At 43.0% G+C, this 22,015-nt stretch overlaps 1 protein-coding gene across 1 annotated transcript in view; it reads left to right on the top strand.

Moving 5' to 3' along the window:
• The window catches only part of LOC124282192, a 141,668-nt gene extending 121,827 nt beyond the window's left edge, over positions 1-19,841 (top strand). The window contains exons 85-107 of the mRNA XM_046718161.1: positions 45-320; positions 865-1,013; positions 1,101-1,242; positions 2,899-3,002; positions 3,848-4,051; positions 4,178-4,352; positions 5,059-5,324; positions 5,628-5,783; positions 6,275-6,485; positions 6,716-6,870; positions 7,658-7,978; positions 8,543-8,711; positions 10,314-10,516; positions 10,925-11,111; positions 11,343-11,513; positions 12,308-12,712; positions 13,393-13,692; positions 14,364-14,455; positions 14,854-15,025; positions 16,010-16,124; positions 17,643-17,847; positions 18,556-18,729; positions 19,652-19,841. Of these exons, the coding sequence (XP_046574117.1) occupies positions 45-320; positions 865-1,013; positions 1,101-1,242; positions 2,899-3,002; positions 3,848-4,051; positions 4,178-4,352; positions 5,059-5,324; positions 5,628-5,783; positions 6,275-6,485; positions 6,716-6,870; positions 7,658-7,978; positions 8,543-8,711; positions 10,314-10,516; positions 10,925-11,111; positions 11,343-11,513; positions 12,308-12,712; positions 13,393-13,692; positions 14,364-14,455; positions 14,854-15,025; positions 16,010-16,124; positions 17,643-17,847; positions 18,556-18,729; positions 19,652-19,738 (4,439 nt within the window). The 3' untranslated portion in view covers positions 19,739-19,841. The remainder of the gene's footprint in view (positions 1-44; positions 321-864; positions 1,014-1,100; positions 1,243-2,898; positions 3,003-3,847; positions 4,052-4,177; positions 4,353-5,058; positions 5,325-5,627; positions 5,784-6,274; positions 6,486-6,715; positions 6,871-7,657; positions 7,979-8,542; positions 8,712-10,313; positions 10,517-10,924; positions 11,112-11,342; positions 11,514-12,307; positions 12,713-13,392; positions 13,693-14,363; positions 14,456-14,853; positions 15,026-16,009; positions 16,125-17,642; positions 17,848-18,555; positions 18,730-19,651) is intronic.
• Positions 19,842-22,015: the final 2,174 nt, after the last annotated feature.

The raw sequence follows: 22,015 nt of genomic DNA, 5'->3' as shown, positions 1-22,015 counted from the left end.
ATTTGCATATGTTTTTGTTATAAAGGACGTTTTCGCCATTCCAGAAAACGTTCCCGAAGAGGAGAAAGAGAAATCTTCCAGCCAAGAAGTCGCTTTCTATGAAGTTGCCCTTGGAACAGACCGCCGATTCCCCAAAACGCGTGGCAACGTCATGCCGTTTGTCAACGTTGGCCTTAACAAAACTGTGACCTTCTACGACCTTGACCTCACCCCAGTCACGGCAATATATTACTTCACAGTCAGAGCACACAGCCTTTCCGGGTCCAAGACGGCCGTCACGTCCAATGGCTTCTCTGTTGGCTTTGATGGAGGCGTCTCTGGTGAGACCTTTACTTTTTCGGCATTTGTTGACCCATGTGTTGTAATATGTCTTCAAACTCAGACATAACGAAAGAAATAGAGCACTTGCATAGGCTCCTTCTTGCTTACAAAGTATAAAATTGTGTTCATAGCGTTTTCAAAGATTATGTCCACCCAAGCAAAATCTGAGCTAATTTCGGACACCAAACAGCCAAATACCATTGTGTCAAGGCCAAAGGGTCCTACTAATATTGTACGAGTCAACCGTGAGTTCGACACATGAGAGTCCACACAACGGTGTATGAGTGTATCAGAGTCCACACAACGGTGTATGAGTGTATCAGAGTCCACACAACGGTGTATGAGTGTATCAGAGTCCACACAACGGTGTATGAGTGTATCAGAGTCCACACAACGGTGTATGAGTGTATCAGAGTCCACACAACGGTGTATGTCTGTATATGGGTTATTGTTCTCCAGTTTGTTGGTGCTACAAACTGTATACAATATCGATACATGCATGAACAGCACTTCCCCAACACCTCTCAACACTTTACGTTTCAGTGGGTTTCATCGACATGAAGGAATTTGTCAACACTGACACCTATGTAGATGTAACATGGGACGGGTTCGAATCCAAGATTGGTATTATGATGTACTACGTCGGTCTCTCCAACAACACGGTGGCGAAGAACTATAAATGCGGACATTTTGTGAGTACCGATTACCTCTGCTTACTAGAACATTCTGTAGTAAGGTTTCAGTTAAAAAGCAACTCAAATGCTGGTGCCATGTTTCAGACTGAAAGAGGCTCCGTCAGTGACGACGAGCGACGAGGCATCTTCAACGTTGTGGACCTACATAATATGGGGAAGGACACCTTCATGAAGTTTGAAAATCTGTCTCTGGAACAAAATGGAGTCTACTATGCTTGGGTCATTGGTAAGTTGACAAAAAGGAGAAATGCATGATATTTAGACACATTTAGCTCCATTGGCCATTACTATCGTCACCAAGCTTCTAACGAGAGAGAAACTGACCTTCAGTACTCAACAGCAGTCAACAACGATATATGATTGCGTGAAGCTTATGAATGTCTGTTGTCAGAAGGAACACACAAAACTGCATTTAAGTTATAGACATATGTTCTTGTTTTAGGTTTTGTCATGTTCTTGTTTTCAAATCCATACACTGAGATTAAATGGGAAATACATACACACAGAATTATACTGTGAAGTAAGTAAATGTCGTCTCTCGATGTCGAACAATCATTATTGTGGGCACAGTTTCAGTATATAGGCCTAAGGTTGAGTTGAGTTTAGAAATGGGCTTCACACAGTGTGCCTCTGTGGGAAATCGAACCCGGGTCTCCGTCGTGACGAGAAAACGTTTAAACCACTAGACTAACCCCACTGCCGCCTAATAGGCCTAAGAACTATAATGAGTGTATTCATAAATGTCTGGACGTTGTAACTGTCGAAAGTCTCCATCCTTGAATCGTGTTACATAGTGTTGCAGCTGAAATATATTTGGCATTTCCAGATGTATATTCAAAGAGCCCTGGGCAAATAGATTTGAAAGGATCCAGTTTGACAATGCCTCGAATCACAGTCTTGTTGCTCTAAGATAGGTTCATCCATCCTTCTGGGAATTGTCTCATTCTGACTCACCACAAACAAGGCCATCGTGTTCAAGTGCACAATGAGTGCAGATGACTCTTCTGTTACTAGTACAAAATCATTATGGAAAGCTCTACTGGCTTCTATCGACTTCTGGTCATATTTTGCCTCAGCAATACTTCATGTTGTTTTACGAGTCGAACAATCGTTGCTGCCATTGTCACTTATTTTATATATGGGCAGTGGGGTAGGCTAGTGGTTTAAGACAAAGACCCGGGTTCGATTCTCCACATTGTTGCAATGTGTGAAGCCATTTCTGGTGTCTCCGCTGTGGTATTGCCTGATAATTGCTAGAAGCGACGTAAAACCATACCCACTCAATTATTTTTAAATGTCTCTATGACACTTTCTAGTTGCAACTGATGTTATATGCCTAACGTCTAGCATAAAAGCTGACAACTCAATATATGAAGTTTTTCTGCTTTTTTCACGTGCATATCTTAACTGAGAAAACATGCATCATTATACTACCAGTGTTCCGTTCTGTAAAACACAGCACCAAAGCTCATATGTATCTCTCATTCATTCTTGATATCAGCCATTATTAATATCTTCTATTAATGTCGTGTCATAAATAGCATAATATTAGAATTAAACTTTTAGAAACGGATAAATGGAAAATGTGGTTGAAATGTATATTGTTGTTGCTGACATTTGTATCCTTCGTCATTCATCATGTATCAAGAACCTTTATATGCCATCATCCCTTATATGGCCACACCGATGTCGTAACATCCTTCGTGTGGCCACATCCCTTATTTGGTGACATTCATACTGCTGCAACATCCCTCCTGTAGCAACATTAGGTTTGTGTAGAATTTGTTTTATTATTGTCCTTTTAATTTTTTTATTGTTCGTTTTGTGTAAAATTCCCTAGATAAAGCGACATTTCATTTAACAAGTGTGCTCCATATCCCAGGTGCTGACAAGGCCGGAGAGTGCAACCTGACAAGTCACATGTTCCAGGTGGACGTCACACCTCCAGTGAAAGGCAAGATCAGAACAGGGCCCTATTATGACATGGTACGTGACAGGAATACAATATATGAATAATCCCACCAGGTTCTTCCACAATAATGTATTCCTCGCACCAGGACAGTAACTTGTGCCAGAAATATGTAGCGTTATGCAGTCTAAAGAAAATGTTGGTGATAGGGCCAACTTTCTAATCCTACTACCAGTGAAATTCAAGCTTCCTAGTAATCAAATCGACAATACATACATGTCTTCAGCAATGCATAAAGGCGTCCGAGTCAACCACTCAACATTGTGTATGGATTTATTGTGCACTCTATTTTCAGTATTTTAAACAGGATGGCTAAATGTTCTTTATACAACCGTGCCTTGCCGACCACAAGCAGGACTGTGGTGGGCATAGGAAGTTGAAATGTCTCTCATTTATCTAATTATAAAATATGGCAATATATTGACAATATTTAGGACATATTTTTTTATGTGTATGCGTTTACTGTTACACTGGAATACATTATCGCTTCTTCCATACAAAACAAGTTGAGTTTAGAAATGAAGTTCAAAAAGAGGGAAAAAATCTCGAGGTTCATAGTCAACAAACTTGAAATAAATATATATACTTGTGTTTCGTAAATAAAAGTCTATTACTGGAATGATGAAAATTGCAAAGCTTATGATACAGTGGGAAGTTTACAGCAAACACTGTTTTTGGCAAAGATCTCTTGATATTGAAAGGATTCCGTCGCCTGAATTATTATGAATATTCAAATTTATATTAACGTAAAGGTGGCAGTGTCCTGCCGTGAATTTGAAATGTTATTGACATGACGTGACTTGAGCAAAGATCAAACACCGCGGACCTCTACTGTTGTCTAATTTACTGTTCCGCTTGTCAGAAACTGAGTTACTCGGCCAGCAGGGAGAGTCTTCAGACCTACTGGACAGGCTTCAGTGATGAGGACTCGGGCATCCGATGCTACCACGCAGCCCTGCTGAAGAGAGCCTCCTGTGACGAAGACTCGGAGGAAGAAACTGTCGTAGAATCCATAGAGATTGATGTCAACTACACTTCTTATAAATTCATGGACATCACACTGCAGGTACATTTACAAAATTCATATCAGACTGAATGGAAATATATCGTGCGTTGCAGAATCTTGACATAGTGAAGGCCATAGTCACCTACAAATGTTACATGTTAAACGTTCTGTGATTTTCCTTTCCAGGCCAATGCTGCCTACTTTGTGCGTCTCGAGGTGGAGAACTTTGCTGGCCTCAAGTCAATGTTATACTCCCCACCAATCCTGTATGACAACTCCATTCCCTCCCCAGGCATCGTCATCGACGGACCCGACTTCACCAACGACATCAGCTGGAGCGGCTCCGCCAATACCGTTACGGGTAATCCATACTTTAAAGTTTGGTTGGGTTCAGTGTGTTTACATTTCACAATAAATTACAAAGAACATAGAGTGCGATGTAATACGGTTGAACTAACATATAGAAATACATTGAATTCATGTTTAAAAGCATTGCACTCTTTGCCTCGGTGGTATAGTGGTTAGAGCGTCCGCCCGGAGAGCGGAAGGTCGCGGGTCGATCCCCGGCCGCGTCATACCAGAACATGTGGCACTTGTTGGTGCCTGCCTGGCGCTAGGCATTAATGGGTCTAACAAGGACTGGTCGGCTCAGAGTCAGTATTATGTGGCTGAGTGGGGCATTCATGCGTAACTGCGGCATGGTATCCTAGTGAGCTAGCACTATAAAACCAGTCTGTTAGGGATTAATGAGAGCCAAGTACAGTTAATAGGTTAATCAGTCTGCAGATTCTAAGCAGTGTGAGGAAGAGGCGATCCACTGTCATAATACATGAGTCGGCTTTGCAACTATCATTAACTTCGTTAAACATATTTTCCCTGAAATGAAAGTTGGGTGACAATATGTGACCCGGCTTATTGTGCTATTGCTGGCCATAGCATAAAAGAAGATTCATTCACTCGTGCCATCCATGCACTACAATGTAACGTCGCAAAATTGCAAACTTTTCGTCATGAAATGAGATGTGATTGGAAGTTGTTTCATTCTAACACCTACCATCTGACCTCAGGCACCTTCCTGCACCACCCTGTGACCGATGGGTCTCCATGTCCTGTCAGACAAATCAGATTTGATGACTCGGAGTGGATGTACCTGGAGTCTGACCGTAACCACGACAGCAACAACCGCAGCTTGACCTTGACCTACAGATCAGCCAACGTGCATCCCGAGTCCCGCAAAGTGGACATCAAACTGGCCAGAGATACCAAGGCTGACACCATGTTTTCTGGAACCTACTTCAGAGATGCTGACCTTGATACTGACGGAGAGTATAAGGTATTTAAGTTCACACTGTCAAAAAAAACTATTGTTATATTCCACAATCAGCAATATTTAGCTATATCAAGGCGTCTGGTTTACAGTCGAGGACGTGGTTGATGTTATAAACACTGTCCCATGTAGACGGGGTACGATGACGGATTGTTATTGGATCAACTCATCTGACCGCATATATGATGAAGCCATCACCTCACTGCGGTAGCCCATCACTATGGAAGCCTAACACTGAGGTAGCCCTACCATAACATTGTATCTCCAAAGTTACTACTTATGTTCATCCCACTTACTACTGTGTTGCAGCTCTCTATCCGAGCTGCAGCAGGTGACGGTCAAGCGGTCACCAGTGTCCTGTTCTGGGATGGCCCAGATGACTACATCCTGGAGTACGACTACACACCAGTTCCGGACTGGACTGAGTCTATCTGTGCTTGTTGCAGGGTGGAACCTGAGAATGCAGTATGCAGTTTTTCATTAACTTATTTACATCCATATGTGTCATTGTTTTTTTACAATTATGGTGAGTGTATTAACCCTAACAGGACATCAGGTTCGTCCAGTAATCATTTACTCCTGATGCAAAAGTTCCTGGTTCACATTCTTGGTGTCTCTGTTTGTAATATGGCCAGCACGATGCTTCAGGGACTGGCTGACTGACTCACAGGTCCATCCTGCAGCTCTATTTGGCAACATGTATCCAATAATTAGAAGGCAAAGCGAAAAGGATATCTTCCGAAAGATATTATCGTGGGTTCGATTCCAAGATTCTACATGACTGTGACTCTAGCTTTATCACCACCATACCTATACTGGCTGGTCTCACTACAAGATCGTCCCACACGAAGTGAACAGGCCATGATACAACTAAAATATTCTTCAGATCTTCAGCCTAACTTGGTCACCTATAACCATGACATGTCTATTTTCATACCATGTCTCTTCTTTCACAGTCTTGTACATGCAATTGCGAAGCCTACCTACAAGAAAGGAAGAACATCAGCAAGAGGTCTGTGGATCAGGATGATCCTGGCTACGAGGTGAAGAAGCTGACGGATGAGGAAAAGAAGAAGCTGCAGGAGACAGGCTCCATCACCGGCAAGACTGAAATTGGGAATCCTAATCTCCATTCCAGGAAGGCCTGTGGAGTACAGTTATTTGCAGGTTCGTGGAAATCGATTCTTTCCACTTCTTCCTTCATATGAGAAATGGTGCTGCTGTAGGCATGGTTAGCAAAATTGCCGTCAAGGTGAAGGTCGATTGTCTGTACGATCATACATTAATGATGGCAATCATGACACGTGGCTTTTCCCTTGTATCTGGTGACATGATGATAGGTGAAGATAGCATGTGATACAATATCATTATTAATGATGTTTACCGATATTGGGCAGGTGCAGCAGCCAAGTTGGTGTCATGGTGTAGTTACGGAGATAACCTCATCGAATCTGTAACAGCAGTGAGAGACCTCCTACAAGACCCTTCCAGAGATTACCATCAGTACATGGTCAAGTTCACTACGCGGAGATACGAAGCAAGGGGATCAGAGGTAAAGTTTCATTGAAACGTGAAACCATTATTGAGGTGATGATGGGTAGGTGAAAAGTTTTCAGGTATCTCTGTTTTCTTATTTGTTTTACGTTGGAAAAAATATATGAGGCGACTTTTGGGCAAACAAAATATAGACTGGGTAAACCAGGGCCCCTTTCCTGAAAGCGATCGTAACCCCCCATACTTTAACAAAGACTTACGACTGTCGTAGCGCTACGATCGCTTTGAGGAACAGGGCCCAAGACGTAGATTTGTAAAGCGATCTTCGCACTAAGATGCACTAACACCAATACCATAACACAGATTTACGACAGTCGTAGCGTTGTAGTTGGATCGAAAGAACAGTTACACCATTGTGTATGTTCTGTTATTGCTGAAACTATTATAACCGATATGTCTATTTTAAATAACTTCTGTTGTCTATAAATGCAGATTCCGCTGACTGTAATGCTATTTTGACGGCGTTTAGGTTCCGAATGCGTTAAATACAGGAGATATACCGTAAAGTTGACCACTTAACCACACCCTAAAGCAAGTGATATGATTCCAAACAAACCATATGGAATAGACCTCGGTTTTGATACACTGTGTTAGTTGTCGTGTCAAGGGACACTACTCTGTATTGCTGTTAGAAAAAGCAATATGCAGAAGAAGGATCGAAAATATATGAATCAAAAACATTTCAGAAACAAATGTCAGTCGATCTCATTTGAAATTCGCATGATTAGAATATTTATCATCTTGTCATGTGATAAACAGGTTATACAATAATTTCAATATCGCAGGTTACCTGGTGCATGTCAGTCTTCATGGACAACGATCTGATGACGGAGCGGTGTGGGATGCCACGTCTCTCTCCCGACACCAAACTCTACCTGGGAGTCTGGAATTACAAGAACTATATTCCTGACACTGAACGAGATTCGGAAGGACATCTAAAGGTTTGGAGTGCTACGGCTTCATTCCGTGACCTAGTGATGCCAGCCGACAAGGAGCAGCTGTGTCGCTATGGCAACCCTCTCCAAGGAGGTAACAACCCCATTGTTCGGTATGAGGCTGGAATCGGGTCAGTTTCCGGTCTCTCTGATGTCGTGCCGTACCAGCAGGTGAGATGTTGCGCATGTTGACGCAGATGAATAACGTCCGTTTGATTACGCGTAATAATAATATAATAATATCAAACCTTCGAAGAAAACAGAAATAGCTGTTGAAATGATGCAAATGATCTTGAATACAGCGTTAAAGAGACTTGTATCTCCAGCTTACTGTGACATGTTCTATGTGTTGTCTATGTAAGTACATACACAGTGCATCCACTGTCTAACTCCCTATGACGTTACGTCAACTTTCTAAGGCGTGTTTTGTGTGTTGCTGGGTATGCATTTGTGTATCCCCTGTCTGACTCCCTCTAACGTTACGTCGGCTTACTGTGAAGTGTTCTATGTGCTGCTTGGTACATCCACCGTGTATCCCCTGTCTGACGCCCTGTGACGTGTTTTATGTGTTGCTAGGTCCATACACCGTGTATCCCCTGTCTGACGCCCTGTGACGTTACGTCAGCTTACTGTGACGTGTTCTATGTCTTTGCTAGGTACACATACCGTGTATCCCCTGTCCGACGCCCTGTGTCATTACGTCAGCTTACTATGACGTGTTCTATGTGTTGCTAGGTACATACACCGTGTATCCCCTGTCTGACTCCCTGTGACGTCTACACATGTGACGCCTCATGTGACAACTCATCAATAGACCAGGTCAAGATCACTATCAACGACCTTAACCTTACAGAAACAACTGTCGTGGAAGGAAAAGTAGTCCCTGTATTGTACTACCTCACAGGTGAGTGAACAACACTTATTGAGAGAGTAGTCCCCGTATTGTACTACCTCTCAGGTGAGTAAACGCCTGTCGTGGAGGGGGAATTAGTCTATGTATTGTACTACCTCACAGGTAAGTGAACAACACTCGTGGAAGGAGAAGTAGTCCCTGTATTGTACTACCTCACAGGTGAGTGAACAACACTTGTTGAGGGAGTAGCCCCTGTATTGTACTACCTCACAGGTAAGTGAACAACACTTGTTGAGGGAGTAGCCCCTGTATTGTACTACTTCACAGGCAAGTGAACAGCACTTGTTGAGAGAGAAGTAGTCCCTGTATTGTACTACCTCACAGGTGAGTGAACAACACTTTTTGAGGGGAGGCACACCCTGTATTGTACTACCTCACAGGTATGTGAACAACACTTGTTGAGGGAGAAGTCCCTGTATTGTACTACCTCACAGGTGAGTGAACAACACTTGTTGAGAGAGAAGTAGTCCCTGTATTGTACTACCTCACAGGTGAGTGAACAACACTTGTTGAGGGAGTAGTCCCAGTATTGTATTACCTTACAGGTGAGTAAACGACACTTGTTGAGAGAGAAGTAGTCCCTGTATTGTACTACCTCACAGGTGAGTGAACAACACTTGTTGAGAGAAGTAGTCCCTGTATTGTATTACCTTACAGGTGAGTGAACAACACTTGTTGAAGGAGTAGTCCCAGTATTGTATAACCTCACAGGTGAGTGAACAACACTACTTCACAGGTAAGTGAACAACACTTGTTGAAGAAGTAGTCCCAGTATTGTATAACCTCACAGGTAAGTAAACAACACTTGTCGAGGGAGAAGTCCCTGTATTGTACTACCTCACAGGTGAGTGAACAGCACTTGTTGAGAGAGAAGTAGTCCCTGTATTGTACTACCTCACAGGTGAGTGAACGACACTTGTTAAGAGAAGTAGTCCCTGTATTGTACTACCTCACAGGTGAGTGAACAACACTTGTTGAGGGAGTAGTCCCAGTATTGTATTACCTTACAGGTGAGTAAACGACACTTGTTGAGAGAAGTAGTCCCTGTATTGTACTACCTCACAGGTGAGTGAACAACACTTGTTGAGAGAAGTAGTCCCTGTATTGTACTACCTCACAGGTGAGTGAACAACAGTCGTGGAAGGAGAAATAGAGGAGGGAGGTAACAGCCTGTGTATTGCGCTACCTCACAGTAGAGTATAACCAAAATTCAGGTCAATAAAACAGTGCCTACGGTTGTACTTCATTTGGTGCTAATGCATGAACAGAACAAATTACATCAATTACAAAGGTCCACAGGGTTCCTTTTACCAATGGACACCTCTCCTTTGCAGATAGGTGATAAAATTTAATCATGTTTGAATTGTTCCCCTTCCACTTCTGACAAACCTTTACCCGCACTACCTTACATTAGTGCCGTTCGTCGTTACATTGAATCATCATTCGACTGTTTCAACTCGCTCATAAGATACCTGCAATACTGATAATTGTGGTGAACAGAAATATTCATTCATTTGCCAACATGACTGTGGTTTTACAAAATATGGGGGATGAAAATGAAAGAATATTCTTCCACACCGATCTGATTTCCAGTGAAAGCTGTCCTCGGGTCTGGAACAGAGGCGGTATCGTCATCTGACGGCTTCCAGATCGACACGTCACCGCCACTGTTTGACACCGACGTCATGCTGTACATCGACGTCACTCAGGGCAACTTCACCCCTGTGACGTACCAGGGATCCAACGACACCATCAAGGCTGTGTGGAAGTGCAATGACAACCAGAGCGGTATTATGGTAATGCAAGGCTTTTGTATCTCATTATGGTAACATTAGATTCATAGCTAAAAATTCGTTTCTCAAATACGTTGGGGATGAAAGTTTGCTTTTCCTGTAAATGGGCTGCTGGGAATCAACATTTTTGCATGTCGATGAAGATTATCAGGCCTTTTCATCATTAATCTCTAATCTGTTTGTGAGTAAGTATATTAAGGGCACAATGGAGTACCTCCTTGGTGTTGGTATCACTTGGCACTGACATAAAATTGAATTATATTCCCATACGTGTTTATCCACCACATTGATTACTATGTACCTTTAGCTAAATACGCACACGCTGCTGTTGATTATGAGGATAAGTGACAAAAAAGTGAGTGAGGGTTATTAGATATGTACCTGATTATATGAGCTGGGTAAATATTTCAGAATTACGAGTGGGCGATAGGCACAGCGCCAGGGGGAAAAGAGTTGCAGACATTTGTATCCACTAGGGAGTATCCTGGATCTGTGAACTCCGGACTTGGAGGACTCCTGGAACACAACAAGACGTACTACGTGACCGTCAGATGTACCAACGGGGGTGGGCTGGTCACAACATACGCTGATCCCAGAGGTGCGTACGTTACAACATCAAGCAGTGGGTGTTTACCTTCTTTGTAGAGGTGCGTACCTCAATACATCATAGAGTATTACTCTATTTCTCGAGGTGGTACCTGTACCTACTTTCAAACGTGTTACAGTTATCAAATGATATTCAGGAATGGATGTTTTTGACATATCTATTTTCGGAGAATCTGATTCCATCCTTGATGAATTTATCAATAAAGCAAAATGTGTGACTTAGGTGTGACTGTTCTGCTGAAGCCTCCCATTGTCGATGACGTCAACACAACAATAGTGGGTGCTGAATCTCTTGGAGAGACAGTGGTGCCACCAAACTCCATGAAAACCACAGACAAAAACACCGTGGGTGCTTCCTGGACGGTCTCTGCAGATGAAAGTATCATACGATATGGTAACTGACGAAATGAGATGCCATGTCTTATGAACGAGAAATGTCATTCAAATTAGATTTTTCTAGGGTTTTATTTCCCTCGCGTCAAACCACATCAAAGCAATGTGCGCTTTCTAATACTATTTGGTATAATTATTTTTACACATCCGTGCTTTTGAGAAATTTCAGAAAACCAGGTTTTTGCAAAACGTTCTAGCATTGAACACAATGCAATATACCTAGTTGAAATTAGGTAGTACGTGTGTCCTTGTGATGTTTGTAATCGTTGTTGACATGACAATCAGGTGGACCAGTGAAGGTGGCAGTTTACATGAAGGAACAGGACCCTCCAATAGCAAGGGCTGAAGTCATTTAAGTGACATAACATTCAACATAGTATATTATGCTAATAAGCAGGAAATTTATTTTCTGCCTTACGTAAGATAATTTAAAATGAAGAGGATAATGTTTACGGTATAACTGATTTTGAATTAAAGACTTTTTGATAATTAAAAACGCTTAAAGTGGTAATAACGTGGTAATATTCGAAATACAAATACTGAATCACGATTTGAATTGATACATTTTGGCTTCATCGGCACCAGTGAACTATACTCAAAGCCGTCGTTGGTAACTTCTTGACAAATGTTCTCAACCCTATATTGATGCTCTCAGTGGAGTTAATTCTGTTTTCCACTTACATAATTGGAATGCTGCTAAATGTGGAAAGACTTCAGTACATGCCAACCAATCTACAATATTAAAACTACATGCCAAATTACAGAACTGGAAAGACATCTACATTTCATCTTCAGATTTCTGTGTGGGGAGTTCCGAGTTCAGCATCAGTGACATCTTCCCCTGCACCTGGGTCGGCTACAACACATCGGGGACGGTTACAGTAGAAGATGGATATCTCAAACTAAACGGCCACAACATCTACATGCTAAGTCAGTACAAGGCAGGCTCCGATGCCTCCGACAACACCACCACGGACAAGTCAGCCTTCACCATGGCTCCTGGTACAGAGATGTTCATCTTCATGAAGATGTGTAATGAGGCTCAACTGTGTACCCCCAAGTTAATGGGCTCTATCATAGTGGAGACGGACAAGTCCACGATGGCGACGTCGCCAGATGGTTCTGCCGTTACTGTGGGTGTTGGTGGTGGTGTCAGAAGAAAGAGGGATGTTTCAGGAGTAACTGTATCAACACCAGATGGTTAGTGTACCAAATAATTATAATAGGATATTTATGTAGCGCACATATCCATGCAACTAGTACATGCTCATGGCGCTGGTATTTTTCCCTCGATTATTGGATGTCAATCTCAGTGGCACATGGTATTATCAATCTCAACTCCCCAGGGAGCATACAACTCTTGCAGCCACTAGGCGCTCCGAGTTATTGCGGCTTGCTCATCCTTACGATGTATCCATTCACAGCTGGGTGGACTGGGACACATCGTCATAGTACTTTGTCCAAGTTCACTAGGTGTTTGCACGTAAACAAGTGGCCACCATCTGGTCTTATATTGATATTGATATTGTTATTTTTCCCTCATTAAGTTCAGAGCGACGTAGAACAGTTCTCTCAGGCTCCGTCTTTTTAATACATTGGAATATTGGTGGAACAATTACAGGTCAACGTTTACGAATGACTTTCTCTTTTTATGTAAGACCAAACTAGGTTCCCGGACCTGTAGCTTGTTGTAAGGACCTACTTAAAATTGGGTCGCATATGTATGTGACTGATTAAATTTTGCTTTGTCGCCTTGTATATTTTCAGTCCACAATGTTATCTCTGTATTATTGCTACCAGAAGCAGCATACAATGTTGTACAGTGTGTGAGTTCGTGTGTTTCATCATGTTACATGTTCGATGCCCTGTCTGTCATCCAGGACTCCAGGCCGGCCAGAGCATCGTGGTCACTCAGCTCACAAAGCTTGATCTAGAGACGGAATACAAGTCTGACTCCTCGGTGGAGTTCGTTCCATACATCACTGACCCATCTATGTCAACCACAGAAGATGCCTTCACGGACAGAATCCTCAGAAAGAGGCTCAACTACCAGGAAACCGACCTCTCGTTCTCTCTGACCAGCATTGGTAATCTTCCCATGCCAGGACCGGTGAAAGTGACCTTCACCTATGATCCCACGATGACCGATACAACGTTGATGCTGCTTCACTGGAACACAGGTAATGTTCTGTACATGTACTTCATGTCAGAGGAAATCAGTCCACAGCTTTAGTCCTTGTTTCCTAATGCACGAATTCGGGCATATTGTGTTGTTAAATTTTGTGAATACAACTGAACAGAAAATTCCATCCATTCTTTGTATCCACCCTCTTATCATACCATTATAAGCATTAGTCGTGCCAATATCAGCTGTTTGTGAATTTAACACATATTTATCCGTCATAGCAGCACATGAAAAGATGTCAGTATGTAGCTAGTAGTTGCAGTATACTTTGCTGTATGACGCGGACATAGCATTGCTCCTTGAGTACATTGCCGTGATGATATTCACTTACAATAGGTGATTACATTGCCGTGATAATATTCACTTACAATAGGTAGCTTTGTGGTATCAGCGGATCTAGGATCCGTTAGTTCTCAGGTTTAATCCCTGATTCACCCTGAGTATGAACTAACCCAACAATGCATCATACCGTGTTTTCATGTTTTATCAACAAATAAATGTTCGTTCGACATCAACTGGTATAACTGCATTTATAAGCTGTACTTGCTTGTTCAGAAATAAAGCAAGCGAAAATTGTTTATACGGAGAACTCAATTTTGGACGAAGCATGAGCGCGAATCACATTAGTGGAGATCGCCTCTGTTTAATGATGTTTGTATGTTACAGATGCCAAACAGTGGCAACAGAGCAACAAGACCTGTCAACATGAAACAGACACGGAGGTCAGAGACCCGGGGACCTCTCTGGTCACGGTCAAGGTGAGTGGTATACTGTACTTAACAGGTATATATTTCATTATCTGGATTAGCGGCGTTTTGGTGAGGCCAGCATTGAAATCAAGTAATATTGATATTGAACATTGAACATTGATTGCTATAGATGGACACATCAGTGTTTTATGTGTACCCAGTCGTGTTGAAATGAACACATTGTATCGGGATCGGGACAGGTCATCTTTCGCTATTTTGCTGATTTCCACCTTTAGTATGTACGGACGTTGTATAGGGTGATCATTTCCAACACATATTACAGTTCTGTCCATACAATTTGCCGAAGATGTTTCTTCAATCACAATAATTTTAATTCAAATTAATAAAAATAAGTTAATCTTTGCTTATCAGTCGGTATCTGTTGTGACTGTGTCTTATGTGTTTAGGTGTGTAACACAAGGTCAACACAGGGCAGCAGTTCCAGACGTCGTCGTTCTGTGTCAGACACGTACTTCAGACACCCGACCCAGTTCCTGCTGACTTCAGCTCTGACACAGATACCTAACTCACCCCCACAGCTCACCAGCACTACGTCTCTTGTCATGCAGGAAGACCAGGGTATGCGTCTCTTAGATGGTCTCTCTTGTCATGCAGGAAGACCAGGGTATGTGTCTCTTAGATGGTCTCTCTTGTCATGCAGGAAGACCAGGGTATCTGTCTCTTAGATGGTCTCTCTTGTCAGGCAGGAAGACCGGGTATGTGTCTCTTAGATGGTCTCTCTTGTCATGCAGAGAGACCAGGGTATGTGTCTCTTAGATGGTCTCTCTTGTCATGTTGAGAGACCAGGGTATGTGTCTCTTTGATGGTGTCTCTTGTCATGCAGGAAGACCAGGGTAGGTGTCTCTTAGATTGTAATGCAGGAAAACCTGGATATGGGTGTTTCAGTATGTCAAGAAGGAAAGACCAGGGTATGTGTCTCTCAGCATGTAATATAGGTATGAACATGGTATGTGTCTTGTTCTCTCTTTAAGCAAGGATGGGCAAATGATACAAGGCACAGGGTCCAGCTGTAAACAGGGATGCTTTTCCTTAATTATAATAATAAAATGGCACCATGCATGATCCGTCGCTTGTCGGATTTACTAATTCCTTATGGATGTATCAGCTATGGTAGTCTCGGTGTTGACGTAAGGGAGGAACACTTAACTAGAACTTTGAAGAGGTGTTCAACCCTTACCAACACACTAGAATATGAGCAGTGTCCATCCTAACATCCTCCGTTAATCTTCCAGACTTGCTAGCCCACTGAGATACCATGTCGCAGTGAAGCATAAATACCCCACTCAGACACATTATACTGACTCCGAGCCGACTAGTCCTTGTTGTACCCATTAGTGCCGAACGCCAGACAGGGACCAACAAGTACCATATTTTAACATCTGTTGGTATGACGCGGTCGGGGATCGAACCCACGACCTTCCGCTCTCCGGACGGACGCTCTAACCACTACACCACGGAGGCGGCCGCGTAACTGGAACTTTATAAAGGCGTTAAACTCTTACCGGATCACAAGAATATGAGCATCATCCCTTAATCTTCCAGGTACCATGATATACCAGATGACATCCACAGACGCTCATGGAGACGTGGTCAAGTACAAGATGCGTGACGACTTCGTTGTGGGTGATCTGGAACTGACTCTATCAGAGGATGGATTGTGAGTTTCCGCATGATACATACTTACAGTTGTACAACATGTTGTGTGGTGTAAGAGACGTTGCTGTGGGAGGAATTTGGTTTTGTGATATGTCTGGAAACTGAGATATACTTTATGTCTATCTATGTACACGTCCGTCAATATCACGCATTGGCCATTATCAAAAGATACATTGACACACTTTATAAGGTGAATCTAACCTCATACGGACAGACAAGAGTGTATTTCATACACATGTGCGTCTGGTCAACAGAATGGTTATCGGTATCTTACATAACTAACGCCCAAATGAAACTTGCAACTAAAACATTAAATTGTTGAGATATTCCCTCACCTGAACGAAACCAAGGCAAATCCAATCCTCAAACCCCGCAGAATACGAATCCGTGTAATGACTGCAAAAAGTGGGTTTTTTTTCAAAAAGCCCGTGATTTGCGTGTTTAGAACTTGCACAAGCACAAACGGTATAAAAACTGTTCAGTTCAAATGTTAGAGATGCAGTATTAATAAATACCACAAACGAAATGGCCAGGTTAAAACAGCGTGAGGGGGCCATGGGAATGCTGCAAATGGGGGCAACCCATGTTGCAAGAACATTGAACAGATCACATAATACTGTAGGCAACTTGGTCCAGCCGGCATCAGTGCCTACAGACCCTACAGAGGCCCCCTGTTGACTAATGAACATCGTCGTCGAAGACTGAGATGGGCGAGAACAGTGAGCCATTGTCAACGTCATATTTGGCAGGGGCGGTGGGGTAGCCTAAAGGTTAAAGCGTTGGCTCGTCACGCCGAAGACCCGGGTTTCATTCCCCACATGGGTACAATGTGTGAAGCCCATTTCTGGTGTCCCCCGCCGTGATATTGCTGGAATATTGCTAAAAGCGGCGTAAAACTAAACTCAGTCAGTCAGTCATAATTGGCAGCACGTCCTCTTCACCGACGAGAGCAGGTTCTGCATGTTTCATTCTGATGGCAGACAACCTGTTTATCGTCGAAGAGAAGAACGTACTGTTGTTGCGTACAAGAAGTCGTACCCTTTGGGGTAGGAGTGCCATAGAGTTTGGAGGCATTTATGGTGACGAGAGGATGCCATTGGTCATCTCACTAACTCAGGTGTCAAACCATGTATCATGTCACCGCTTTTGCGTCTTTCATGACCAGTGGACTGACTGACGGAGTTTGGTTTTACGCCGCTTTTAGCAATATTCCAGCAACATCACGGCGGGGGACACCAGAAATGGGCTTCACACATTGTACCCATGTGGGGCTTCGAACCCGGGTCTTCGGCGTGACGAGCCAACGCTTTAACCACTAGGCTACCCCACCGCCCCTCATGACCAGTGGGATAGTAATACTCGTTTTGTTTCTGTTTAGTATGTATTGGCTTGATGCTTGAACATATTAACTTTGCATGGACGGGTAAGGGCTAGTTTAGCCCTGGAAACAGGAACGCCCTGACCAGTGGAACCTTGCTCGTCGGATAACAGAGACTGGTTATTCTCCGATATATTTCAGAATGACTTACACTCCAGCTTTAAATTATCACGGATCAATCGAGGTCCCTGTGGTTCTTTATGAGATGCCCCAAGTCGAAATACCACCGGCAAACACTGCAGTAAAAATCACCATCACCATCAACTCAGTCAACGACGCCCCCAGCGCCTTCGTCTTCAGTGACGGTGTCAGCTTCCTCCATGCAGATCCAGCACATCCTGTTCAGGTACACGTCATATCAGCATGGTGCTTTCTGTTAGTTAATATACTGCTATGTCCTTACCATGATCACGTCACAGGGGATGGTCCAGTGCTGGTTTCACGCTAGTTAGAATTGAGGTCTTTCGTCACACCGCAGTTGCAAGTTGGAGTCTCCATATTGGTACAGTATGTGAAGCCATATCTGAAGTCCCTTGTGTGATATTTGGAATATTGATAACAGCGGTTTAAAAAAACACTTACTCAATGGATTGTCTTCCCTTATAACAAGCTGTGTTTGTCAAAGGGAGCAACAATTAAGTAAAGAGACTCACCAGTGAACTCCTCACCCGAAAGAGGTGTTTCAGCCATTTTCCTAGCAGGTTCACATTAAACACGTTTAAAGAACCATTCGCTCCAGATTCTCACATACAATTCACATTTCGTCTCAGTACTGTATAAATGTCATAACTATATTGGTCTGTGAAATGTTAAACGCGGGTCAACGGGTGATAGGATGTTTTAATGACTTTCAAAAGATGTCTTCCTTCAGGGAGGCCAAGAGTTGGATGATTGGCTCTCTAAAACATTTATAGACGTTATGAAACTAGCCTTGCGGTTTTCAAAAGGATAAATGTGCTAGTGACGGCGATGCTGCTTGATGCTATGGCATTAATGAGTGTTGGATGATTGTGGAAAGCTGTGTTCATGGACATGGCAGTTTTGCGTTTTTCAGATTCTGTTGGAACAGGCACGCGTCAATGACAGCAACCCCACGACGTACATATGGGAGTTTGGGGCGTACGACGTTGACGTTGACGACAACATGACCATCTATTACACACTGCCGACTAGTGGGAATCTCACTGTCAGTGACGGGAAGACCAAGGTTCCCTGTTCATACAACACGGTCAGTTCATAGTCAAATTGTATTCGGGAATGTTTGATAAGACCTTTGTAATTGTTAGATATACACGCTCATATGGTACAGACAGATAAAAAACTGATGTCGCAGATATACTGCCATATACACAAAGGAATTACCCGGAACAAGTACTGTTGGCGGCTGTTATTGATGGTGTGGGGGCGCCTCTAACGTGACTGTAAACTTTACCTTGTGACGATCAAAATCCGAATGGACAACGGTTCATCACTGGGATCCTAGATCGGGTTGTTGTACCACGTTTTGATGACCATCCTTTGAACACAAGGCCAGTCTTCATAGACGACATTAGTGAGCCACATTGTGCACGCACGTGCCGTTGGTGATTTCGTATGTCAGGAGGCGGAAGCAGCTCCTCGACCAATTCTGCGCCCGAAATCCAGATCTCAATCCCCCCAAAGAGCATGTTTCAGACATTATGGGTCGCCCAGAGATCCTCGAGTACAAAACCTTGATGTATTGATACAAGCCCTCCATTGCAGTGTTATTGCAGATGGCGGAGGTTGTACTAGATATTGACACTGTACTCGATTGTTGACACTTATGTGATTTCTTGATGATTATATGCCCAAATCATGAAACTGACTGCACTTGTCAACGTCATTCACCATAGTTTTCAGGGCTACAAACTGCCATGTTTGCCAGTTGTTACAGTTGTTCACATTTAATCCTGTTTTGAGGGTCGGTATATATAGATAGAAAGTTAAATTAAGGTTTGGGTAAGTTCCTTTGCTATAGTTAATGGTAACCTACTGGTACTAGGAAATATATGTGTGTTGCGATACTTTTGTCCATGTGTGTAGATGTAACAGAGCTAACGCCTGCCTTTAGTCAATTCACGACTCATCTACAAACCTATAATAATGTGGCCATAATAAACTGATTTCAGAGCGGCATCCCCTGTGAGAAGCTCAACCTCCCCCCACCATTCCGACTCCCTCAACTGGGTCTACAGAACCTTTCAGTACCAACCTGATCCTGGTTACTATGGTTACGATGAGGTCCGGGTATACGCCCAGGACCAGGCAGGTTCATACTCTGACGTCATCACGATCAAACCAACTGTGATGGAGAGGCCATGCAAGAATGGAGGAACATGCAGAAGTAAGCCATGCCATGTCTTTGTCCCAGCGATTCGGAACTGAAGTAGCTGGTAGCCCAATGGTTAAGCGCTGTCTCGTGACAGCAAAGACCTATGTTTGAATCTTGCATTGTGTTTTGGTGCTACACAGGTTTCTGTCAGCGTTTCTTTTGAGTAGTATATCAGTACGACGCTAATCTAAACATCAAGTGGGGCGGTGGGGTAGCCTAGTGGTTAAAGCATTCGCTCGTCACGCCGAAGACCCGGGTTCGATTCCCCACATGGGCACAATTTGTGAAGCCCATTTCTTGTGTCCGCTGCCGTGATATCGCTGGAATTGCTAAATGCGGCGTAAAACTAAACTCACTCATTCACTAAACATAAGGGTCGCATTACAAAAACACGGATCGTGTAGATCCTGCAGTGGTACTGGTTGAAAGAACCGCTGTGGGGAGGAATTTGAAGAGGGAAGACATTCGCTATTTTTCATAATAAAAATCTTCACTTTTTTCTCGTTTTAAACACAGTTTGATAACCGATTCGTTAAATGTATGACAGATGTCTTGACACATTCAGAAAGAAGTATCAAAGTAACACAAATTTCAAATTGACAAAATCGATAAAGCGTAGAGTAAAACTTAATCGACGTTAATAACTCTAATCCTGTTTGGATCACATAATGATTACCTCCTTATCCTGCACAAGGATCCCATAATGATTATCCCCTTATCCTGCACAAGGATCACATAATGATTATCCCCTTATCCTGCACAAGGATCACATAATGATTATCTCCTTATCCTGCACAAGGATCACATAATGATTATCTCCTTATCCTGCACAAGGATCACATAATGATTATCTCCTTATCCTGCACAAGGATCACATAATGATTATCCCCTTATCCTGCACAAGGATCACATAATGATTATCTCCTTATCCTGCACAAGGATCACATAATGATTATCCCCTTATCCTGCACAAGGATCACATAATGATTATCCCCTTATCCTGCACAAGGATCACATAATGATTATCTCCTTATCCTGCACAAGGATCACATAATGATTATCTCCTTATCCTGCACAAGGATCACATAATGATTATCTCCTTATCCTGCACAAGGATCACATAATGATTATCTCCTTATCCTGCACAAGGATCACATAATGATTATCTCCTTATCCTGCACAAGGATCACATAATGATTATCTCCTTATCCTGGACAAGGATCACATAATGATTATCTCCTTATCCTGCACAAGGATCACATAATGATTATCTCCTTATCCTGCACAAGGATCACATAATGATTATCTCCTTATCTCCACAAAGTGAATCGGTCATTTATCCTCTTAAATATTCCAGGCAAAGATGAACGCCTGTACAACTGCACCAACTACCGCCGCGCTGAAGGTTTTGACCTTTACTATGTGTGCGCGTGCGCACCTGGCTGGACCGGCATACACTGCGAGGATGTCGTCAACGAGTGCATCAGTTCCCCGTGTTCCCCACCGTACATATGCTACGACGACGTCAACAGATACTACTGCGCATGTGCAAAACAAAATCCGAACTGTGATGGGTGGCAGGCATGGATGATCGGGCTGGTGGTGTTGGCGGGAATATTGATAATCATCTTATCCGTGCTGGCTTGGTATCTGTGCATGCTCAAACGAGGGTAGGTATCTCATATGTGCGCATGGGTACGTTAGTCAAATATCCTGTCGAATATGGAATGAGTAAGACTGCAATTTTTCCGATTCCGTTCAAATTGTCGCAAATACACATTTTCGTATTAGGGTTATGAGATTATAAGCTCTGGAAAAGTGACCAAGGAAAACTGAAATTTTTTCAGTTTGTTAATTCTTTTTAGGATCTCTCCTTTACTTATTCAGTTTGGGGCGGTGGGATAGCCTAGTGGTTAAAGCGTCCGCTCGTCACGCCGTGGACCAGGGTTCGATTCCCCACATATGTATAATGTATGGAGCCCATTTCTGGTGTCCCCCGCCACGATATTGCTGGAATATTGCGAAAAGCGGCGTAAAGCCAAACTCACGCACTAATTCAGTTTTCCTTACAAAAAATTAACATCGACCTTTACAGTGAGTTAGTGAGTGAGTTAGAATTTAACGTCACCTCGGCAATATTTCAGCCATATAGTGAGACCTT

This window comes from Haliotis rubra, unplaced genomic scaffold, assembly GCF_003918875.1.
Source record: "Haliotis rubra isolate DU_JTF1 unplaced genomic scaffold, ASM391887v1 Scf1087, whole genome shotgun sequence".
NCBI classification, from domain to species: domain Eukaryota; kingdom Metazoa; phylum Mollusca; class Gastropoda; order Lepetellida; family Haliotidae; genus Haliotis; species Haliotis rubra.
The sequence above is the reverse complement of the archived record's forward strand: the minus strand, read 5'-3'. Positions and strand labels throughout refer to the sequence as shown.